Raw genomic sequence first — 9,393 nt, forward strand, 5'->3', positions numbered from 1 at the left:
CACGTCAGGCATTGCAGCCCATACCCGGTGAGGAGAGCTCCGCCGGCATGCCCAAAGAGCCTGCATACCGTTCTCACCGTCCATGGTCTTTCCATCAAGGCTCAACCTTTGTAGTATTACACCTTACCTCGGCCAAGGCCAGCCGCCTGTTGTGACTGGCCCTCATATTTACTTCCAATATGCGAAGGGTTCAAGAGACATGCGCCGTCCTGTGGGATTTTCTATATTTTCTTTTATACGAAAAAAGTGTCTTTTGGCCTTTGGAGAGCCTCGTTGGCTGACGCTCTTGCTGACATGGATGATAACATCAGAGTCCTGAACGTGTTTCTAGCATCTCATTGGTTGAACGCTGTGGAAGCTGGAATGAAAGAAATCTGGGCAACAGATTTTAAAATGAGACTTTGCAATGTCTTTTTCAAAATCACACAAGCTGCTCACGCCTCAACCCAACGGTTGCTTTCCGTAATAACAAAATCAATCCAACATCGTAATTGGCCGGGAGCGAACGCGATCCTCCTTCCTTGCGTGACGGGCATTGCTTTTGGAACAGCTGTTGGAACACCGAGGACACAGACGGCAACAGACACAACTAGAGATTGGAAAGCGGTCGAACAGCACAGCAGAGGCCCCACGGAAGAAAATAAGAGATCGCTATCAGCAGGAGGTGAAGGCTAGGCTAGCCAGGCTAGCAGGCAAAGAGATGTAGATGCCGGCCCGTGGACAAAGAAAGCCATGGGCAGATGCGCGCCCATCCTACGCCTTTCTCATACGCTCGACGCCATCCGTTTTCGGTCCTTCGTTATGCCGGAGGCAGGCATTTTCCATTTATCATGCGTACTGATCGACGCACCTATCTGAGCAGGACATGTGTTTTCTGCTCCGTTCTTCGGTCGTCTCTCGTTTGCGTCACGCCCGCTGGAAAGACGTTATCCGACTGTGATGGGAGAAAAGGCAGGAGAACAAAGAAGTAAAAACAAACTCAGAGTCGTAGTCCCGAACACGATCCGCAACCGTTGGATGCAAGCACAGGAAATCCACTCTGAGTGAAAATCGTGGGGGTAGCCAACAAAAAAAAAAAAAAAAAAAGAAGCATATCAGGTCGGAGTGAAGTTGGGGGTCCATTCTAACATCTCACAAATGTGGACATGTGCGTCGCCGGTTCTTCGTTACGCTCTAGAAAGACTCCAAGAAACGAGGGGACAAAAAGTGTTACGTTGTATTATGTCGAGCGCAAAAGGAGGGTCGCATTTTGTTCGTTTCTTTTCCTTTGTTCCTCTACTCGCGTGTACCCTGGGTAGTACTGCCCGCGTATCACAGTGAAGCCACGGCGGGAGTGTCGATGCGGAGAGTGCTACAAGAAACATGGCGGTGAACAAAGACGCAACGATTTTCCATGTATGGCCCCTTGAGAGTTCTCTCCCGGTGACCAAACGTTCGTATGATGGTCAAGTCCACCACCCCACGCTCACCGCTTCCTCCCTTTGGGCTTGACAGGGCATGCGGTCGGCCGACTCCGATGCTGTTTTGGGCATATCACGCTGCCAGAAAGGTGTAAGGGTGCAGCTCGATACCAACTGGAGGAGGGGGGAAGCAAAATCGATAGGTTTTTCAGATGGGGATGTGCTGCCCCCACGCATGGGAACGCTCCTTAAACTTTAAAAAATCACCTGCTTTGTTGGTTAACCATGGGTGGTGGTTGTTCCTGACCTATGTGTCTCGAAACCGTGTTCTTAACTACTTTTTCTAACCAGCTAGACTTCCGTTGTTCCGTCGGTGCCGGCCTGGGAAGGGACGAGCCGTCGGTGAGGAACTACGGGGCAGCAAGAGAGGGAAGGGGTAAGATCTAGCCGGTGCGGCATACGAATAAACTCGTTACACAAACGCACGTGGGCGTCTTCATGGAATGGCGGCGATGCAGCAACATCCACAAAGACTGTCCTTCCTTTTCTACTTTCTTGACCGAAGCGTCAGTCTTTGCATGAACGGATGCGAGGCTGAGCATATCCATGTACCTGTCGCGGCGAGGCCGCTGCAATTGGATCGCATCACCCACTGCTATATGCAACGAACATGTGCATAGATACGAATTACAACGTTAGGACATTCACACCCGGCAAACCATCAAAAGAAACAGGAATTGCAGAAATTGTGTCATTTCGATTTCCACAAACAAAATCTCATATCCACGCTCTAAAATGTCGACGTGAGCAGACTGCAGAGGATGGACTTCGGTTCGTCGATGACCTCGTGACAGCTTCTCGTCATCGACATGTGTGATATATATCTCTTTACCTGTTGGGAAAGGTGTTGAAGAAAGTAAGATGGGGGGTGAAAAAAAGGAAGAAACCCGATTTTGTATCACTACTTGGGATACAAGGGGGTGACGAAGAAAGGAAGATAGACATAAAAACAGCAATGAAACAGAAAAAGAAACTGGCCATCCCATATAAAAAAGTAGTTGCACCATATATCCGTAAATCCCAGAACCAAAAAAAGAACAAAACGCGAGCACATGTTTACCTCACGGGGTATCTCTATCACCTCCCGACCTCTTTATGATTCTTTGTACATAAGATCGGGGCCGACGCTAAACGTTGACGCCTGTAACCTCTGTCACGTAGACGTAAAGGCTTTTAGACGTCATGCGTCGCGTTCTCGTCACCAAAGGGACTCCGTCCACGCTCCACAGATGTGGCGGTGGTGACCCTTTGGGACGCACGCCTTGTGGCCTCTTCAATGACGGCGCTCAGGCTACGGCCAGTTCGGCTGGAGCCACTTGGTGATGCGGGAGGGTCAGAGAAGGGGCCTTGGTCGGGGGTAGGAGAGTCTTCAATGATGGTCACGGCCTTTGACTCGTGGCCCGTCTTGGTCGAGGTTGCCGTTGAGGTCGAGAAGCGTTCCCGTACAGGAGAGATCAAAGAAACGCTTTCTCTGGCCTCCTGGTGAGTGGGAAGAATCTCGGTTTCAGAAGTGGTGGCGGTCACGCCGCCTGCAGCAGCACCGCTGCCCGAGCTCGACGGCTTCTTAGGACCGTTTCCAACGCGGACAACAACGGGGCGCGCTGGCATGGCGGTGGCTGCACTGGCGTTGTTGAGGAAGGTGGAGCCGACACTGAACGTGCTGTTGGCAGCGCTAACAGGCCGGAGGTTACTGCCGCTGATGTTGGCAGCGCCTTTATACTTCTCGTAGTCGACACTGGGCACAGGCGGGGCGACGAAGCCGTTCGGGCCAAGATTGCTCGGCGACTTGAGGTTCACCATAGTTGGCTTGATTCTCATGCCGGTCTGGGGTGGCGGCACAATCACGGCGTTCTTTCCGTAGATGGTCGAGGCGATGCTGGAGCGCGGGGCGTACGACGTCCGTGCGTACGACGTCCGGTCGGTGAAGCCAGAGTAACCAGAGTAGGTCGAGTCACGAAGGTCGCCAGGAACGAAGAAGTGCTGCTCTTCAGTGCCAGCGGGCGTGCTAGCCTGCGACGAGTTCGAAATTGCAATGGGGATGGGTGGGACGGGCGGAACGAGAACAGTCGGCGAGGTTGGCGACGGGCGGTTCATAACACCCGGAATGTATGCGATCTGGATGATGTTTGATGCCCGTGTGAGGACGGTCGAAGCAATTGAGTGGACGGTGTGCGTCGAGGCACGTTGGTTGCGGCGGGCGTTGAACGAGTCTTCGGCCTCGATGGATCGGTCAACCTGGCCGTCCTCCTCGGCCTTGGAGATGTGCTGTCTCTTGGCCTTGATACAGAATCGCCAGACGAGGTAGGTCACGATGGCAATGACGGCGACACCACCGACGACACCGCCGGCAATGGCACCGGTACTGGGAGAGGAGCCCGATTTCGGGCTCGCAGTCGGTGTGGATATGTCGGCGGCACAGTAGCTCCTGGGGCACTCCGTGCATGTCAGAGGCGCGGTCACCTGGCAGCTCTGTCCTGCTGGACAGCTAGGGCAGGTTGGTGCTACCTCGGGACATGATGCACAGGTGGTTTGTCTTGCAAAGACGTTTGCAACGGCTAGGAAAGCAACAAGATGTTAGTATTTCGTTTGTGGTTCCAGCAACGTCGTCGGAAGTAAAACGGACCTGCTGGCTCTTGCTCCGACGCCACTGTGGGTGTTCTGTCGAAAAGATCCATTGTGATCAACTGACGGAGATTTGGTTGTATCGCGGTCAGAGGAAGACTGAAGTGTACTCGAAAGAGAAAAAAATCAAATCGACGCGAAATGAACGGTATCCTAGATCGGCGGGAGGTGTCAAGATGGATCGGCTCCAAGGGCAGGCGAAAGGAGGCAGAAGTGAGGGGCCTGCTCTCTCTTCAGTTCGTATTGCTGAGGTTGGCGTCGAGTGTCCGCGAATGAGACGCAAGCTCGTATTTGACGGTAGCGAAGGGAAGTACAGAAGGAGGCGCAGTATTCATATGCAATCGTGAAGATGAAGAAGACGTTGACGCGATGGCGTAGAAAACGAGAGGGACGCGTATGTGAAAACTGAAAGGCGGTTCGAAAGGCAAGACGTGATAAGCGAAAAGACGTGAAGACGAGGCTTCGAAGCGACGGAATAAAAAGAAATCGAGCGAGTGAAGACCGCAAAGCAGCGGGAGCAAAGAAACGAACGAGTGGAAGGCGAGACTAGCTCAGATGAACAAATGGCGGACGAAGGAAAAGGGGGTGTTGGAAGAAGAAGAGAAAGAAGAGGCGGGTGTGTGTTGGACGGAAGCGGGAATGTTGTCAAAAGCCCATCACGATCATCAAAGACGTAAATGGGTTTGATTCCAACAGAAAGAGAGGGTGAAGAACAAAGGTCTGGTGGTGATGTGCGCCTTTGTTTTGTTTCCTGTGGAAAAAGAGAGGGAAGAGGAAAAGGTGAGACGACCGGTCGTTGGACAGAAAAGGAGGATGGGCGAAATGAGGGAAAGAGGATCCTCTGAAGAATTACGATGGGGAAGGAGGGTGTGGGCCAGATGCGAAAGTCGATGGCGAGACAGGGACGACAAAGGCAGAAAGAGGGAAGGAGGGACAGCAGACGCTAGGGATGGGGCGTGTATGGAGTAGTAAAGAGGTGGATGAGGTGAAAAGAGGGGCGTGGGCGGGCAAGTGCGAGGGGAACAAAAGTACGGAAGGGAGCAAAAAGAGGAAAGAACGGTAGGAACAGAAGCGGAAGGCGTGACGAAGAGGGAAATGCACTGAAGAAGACTGGGTTTCTACAGTGTATTTGCAATTCAGCAAGACTTTGTTGTCCTTGGAGCGACCAAGAGCGAGAAACGCATGCAGATGAGCATATTTCGGTGGACCACACAGGGGTCACGACAGGCCAGGAACATCTCTGGGCGCTGTGACCGGACAGGGGTTTGCGTTGCAGTCCAGCGCAGTGCACCCAAGGATCAATAAAGGCTACATGTAGCAGGAAACGAACGCGATGATAGGATTGCAGCAAAAGGGAGGAAACTGCGTTGGAAACTCGCGATGTCGGTTGGGGTCACAAAGGCACAAAGACACGACACGCGACGGCCTAAATGCGGATTCCACCATGCGAGCCGCTTTTAGTGAGTGCGACCGTCGATGGTCGATGGTGGCGACGTTAAAGAGAAGGAACGACTTGCAGAGCAGCACAAAGGGGGAAACCGCGCACCAGGGGCCACGACGAAAAGTCGTTTTTAGCGCATGGTAAGAAACAGACTAGGCCTAGGCCAGGGGTAAGGCGAGAAAAGGAAACGGCGGGTGGAGGAAATACAGGGCATCGAAGGTCTGGCCAGCCAGACAGAAAGACAGAAACGCGCTGGGCAGCAGTTGCTGAGGATGCCAGTCAAATTGAGTGCCAGGTCTCGACATTTTTAGCGAAACAACCCCCAGTGCACAGTAATCGTCGGGGGGAGGGACGCAGAATCCATACGGAGCATGGAGCACGGGCGTTGCGCAGCCCCAGGTACATGTGATTTCAACGCATTTTGGTGACCCATAGAAGTACACAATTTACATTCAACCGTTGCCATCGAGCGTCAAAAGGCAAGAACAACACAGTGTGGGTCTACAAGGGTCCCCATCCTCTTTTGCGACCCTGGACTCCACCTTTGCTTCCGCGACCTTTGCAACCCTTTGCCACTCTACGAATGTACATCGTCCTTTTTCTGTGGAAAGGAACGAAACTCAAGCCCAGCGGCTAAGACCTTGCCCCGTATTGTTTCTTTGTTCTCGTCCGTGAACCCAAAGGAGGTCCTTTGAGAGGGTCCTACTACCTAATAAAGTGCCCCTCTCCACCCGCCACGTAAATTGAGCCGTCATGAAAGGGCATTGGCTGTGTAATTTCGTGGTCGACCTCTGGCCAAGGCGCGGAACCACGCATTGAGCAATTGTGCATTTGCCCGATTGGGAATTATGAATCAAATGGCTGACAGCTGACGGCTGACGGTTGCCTGCTATTCAGAGAGCAAGAGAGGGAATGCGACCAATCTTGCGGCTGACGGCCGACGACTTGGCTCTCGCTGTCTGAACTGTGCTCTAGGCCTTTCGGTCGCTTCCCTGTTGTGTTCTCTTAGCATTATGGCTATTGACAGTCTGCGTGTCTCACTCGCCAAATCGCGGCTGCGCTGGTGGCACGCACAGGGGCATTGCCACGCGAGATATTGACACTATTTCGGTATGTCAGGAGGGACAAGCCTGGGCAGATTCTTCCGTTAACGAAGTCCAAACTTGATGTTGTATACGTCGCATCTGGTCTATCTTTAATTTACAACTCCAAGGCGTTGGTTGCTTTAAGTTACGAGACTGACCAGCGAGAGGTGACGAAATGATAAACGTGCAGTGATCTGCTCATCTCAGATCCCAGCCGGCCAGCAAGGCAGCCACACTCAGACACAGTGTTTCTTGTGGTGATCGACCTGATCTTCCTTTTTCCTTTCCAAGGTGGCAGATGAGCGGATAAAAATAAACTTGTGGAAGCCAAAGGAATGATTGACTGTTGAAGTAACCCACCTTTTGCTTTTGTTGCCTTTATGAGGGCATCACAACATGGTCGTTTTCTTCCGTTAATGTGCATTTTCGTGAGATCGTTAGGGAACAATACGATAAGTGGCAAAGACGTCGGCGACAGCCTGCATGTTTTGCATGCGGACAGCCGTTGCGAGTTCCTGCACGCGTCGCCTTGTCCATGGTCTTAAATTCTCGCTCTCCTTGTGCACTCTTCGCATGTCTTTCGTTGTTGAACTCGTACCTCCCGTAATATCTTGATTGACGGCAAGCCGAGAGTCTGAATTCGATCATTCTGACCCGGGCGCGGGAGACAATGTCACGAACGTAACGGGATGGCTGGAAAGGAAAAGATGAACCGAGAAAGTAGATAGACGAGACGCGGAAGCGGGAGCGGATCAAGGAAAAAAACACCAGCCGATAAGGGAGGTTGATATTACTTTAAATTTTTTCAAGGCAATCTCGAGATCGACGAGACGAACAACGCAGGGCGGATGATGGCCAGCGTTCCAGCATTGCATTTGAACACAAACACACGAATAGCAACCGCTCCACATTGGTTTTTGCAAGATCTTGGTTGCGATCTGCTGGAAGTTGCCAACAAGTTCGCAGGCTAAAGTGCATCAAGTTGCGAACCCCGTACGTAAATAGAATGTTTTCCGTCCAGGGACGACCAGTTGCAAGTTGTCCCAATGTATTGTTTGCTTTCGTCATTCATATCGTTGCCGCCTTGATTATAACGATCCCAACTCACATCAGCGGCGTTTTACTTTTTTTTTATGTGTGCAGGTTTGTCGTTGATGCGAGTTTGTTTTTCTCACAATACCTTGTTTTTCTGCCCTTCTTTTCCTTCCGAGTGTACAAAGTTAATATATGTTCGTACAACGAAGCATAGCAGCCCAACCGAACATGGACATCTGCAGCACCTCGCCTCGCCCGCTGGGTAAGGAATGCAGGTTTTGTTCTCGCCCCGTGGGCGGCTTGCCGCTTCCATACAACGTAGCTTCCGCAAATACATGAAGACACGAACACACGAACACACGAACACGACGAAACAAATATGGCGTCGCCGCCTTGAGATGCGAGACGCGGAAAAACGAGAAGACGTTGAGCCATGGCACAGACTACGTACGTGACACGTCGTCGAGAACATACGATGTGGCTAGACACCTCTCCCAAACTCCTAAACGCGGATCTCGCTGCACAGCACATTCCGAACCAAGCATCAAACGTGCAAAGTACAGCCTCAAAAAGAAAGCATGTGCGATCCTCGTGAGGCAGTGGTGCACATAACGAGGCACACTGTAAACTCGTTAAAACTACTGCAGATACCACGGCGCAGGGCGTCTTCAACAGCTGGGAAGTCACTAATGCAGGCGCGAGACAGGCCGCGTAAATCAGAAAGGGCGAGAAGACCAAAAAGGGAGACGGGGGAGCGCGTTTGCTGGCGCGGGATGGAGGAAACAATGAACGAAAGAAACTGAGACAAGGCAAGACACCGGAGATCGAAGCTAAAACCGAGCCCCCGTCGAGAAACAATACGACGAAGGCAACATGCACGACCCTGTGTGTGCTGCAGGGAATTACTAGTTGCAGTCGTCGCCGATGATCGATGCAGGGACAATCTGGAAAAGAACACGAGCACATGCGCAAAATGGCAAGGTGTACTGACGCGGACGTTGTTCGTCTGCACGCATCTCATGGCCTTGGCTGTTGAACGGACCCCTCGATGTGGCGTCCTCTCCGCCGTCGGTCATCCGTCGTCGCCGTCGGTCATCCGTCGTCGCCGTCGGTCATCCGTCGTCGCCGTCGGTCATCCGTCGTCGCCGTCGGTCATCCGTCGTCGCCGTCGGTCATCCGTCGTCGCCGTCGGTCATCCGTCGTCGCCGTCGGTCTCTGCTTTCCTGTCACCCGGTTTGTCGTGACTTGATACGCAGAGTATGCAATAAATACGCTGCAAGCCTTGTGATCTTACTCTTTTCAGACCCTCTTGCCATGACAAAAAAGACGTTGTAGTCGAGGAGATAATTTTGGGATAATTTCAAAGAGCGAAAGAGAGCTGCTTTCGTAGTGGTTTTGCTTAATGTTCCAAGGAAGTGGCATGGCATGTGCCGCTTCAACAAACAATCATCATGGTCCATCCTCTCGGAGACGAGGCGATGTATCGGTACCGGTGGCATCGCCCGACGGCGACTTCATCAGCTCCGTGTGCAACGACCAGCTCGCCTTCTGGCTCACAAGATCTCTACGTACGGCAGCATGACGAAGCTTGCCGGTGTTTTTAGACTGGACGTTGTTTTCATAGTGCTTAGCCACGGTCCATCTTATTACACAAGAAGGATGCGCAGACGAGCTCTATGATGCGATCCGGCCATGGATGTGATTTTGGATTGTGCCGCACCGGCACAGGGCTCAAGCGTGTTCGGCGATG

At 52.3% G+C, this 9,393-nt stretch overlaps 1 protein-coding gene across 1 annotated transcript; it reads right to left on the reverse strand.

Moving 5' to 3' along the window:
- Positions 1–2,633: 2,633 nt before the first annotated feature.
- On the reverse strand, positions 2,634–4,135 carry SPSK_07467 (opy2-like protein; the record flags this gene model as incomplete). Its single annotated transcript, XM_016734129.1, has 2 exons — positions 2,634–4,015; positions 4,084–4,135. The coding sequence occupies 2 exons, from the start codon at positions 4,133–4,135 to the stop codon at positions 2,634–2,636; spliced, it is 1,434 nt and encodes a 477-aa protein (XP_016591498.1).
- Between the last annotated feature and the right edge of the window lie 5,258 nt (positions 4,136–9,393).

The sequence above is a fragment of the Sporothrix schenckii genome (genome assembly GCF_000961545.1).
Source record: "Sporothrix schenckii 1099-18 chromosome Unknown Cont41, whole genome shotgun sequence".
NCBI lineage: Eukaryota > Fungi > Ascomycota > Sordariomycetes > Ophiostomatales > Ophiostomataceae > Sporothrix > Sporothrix schenckii.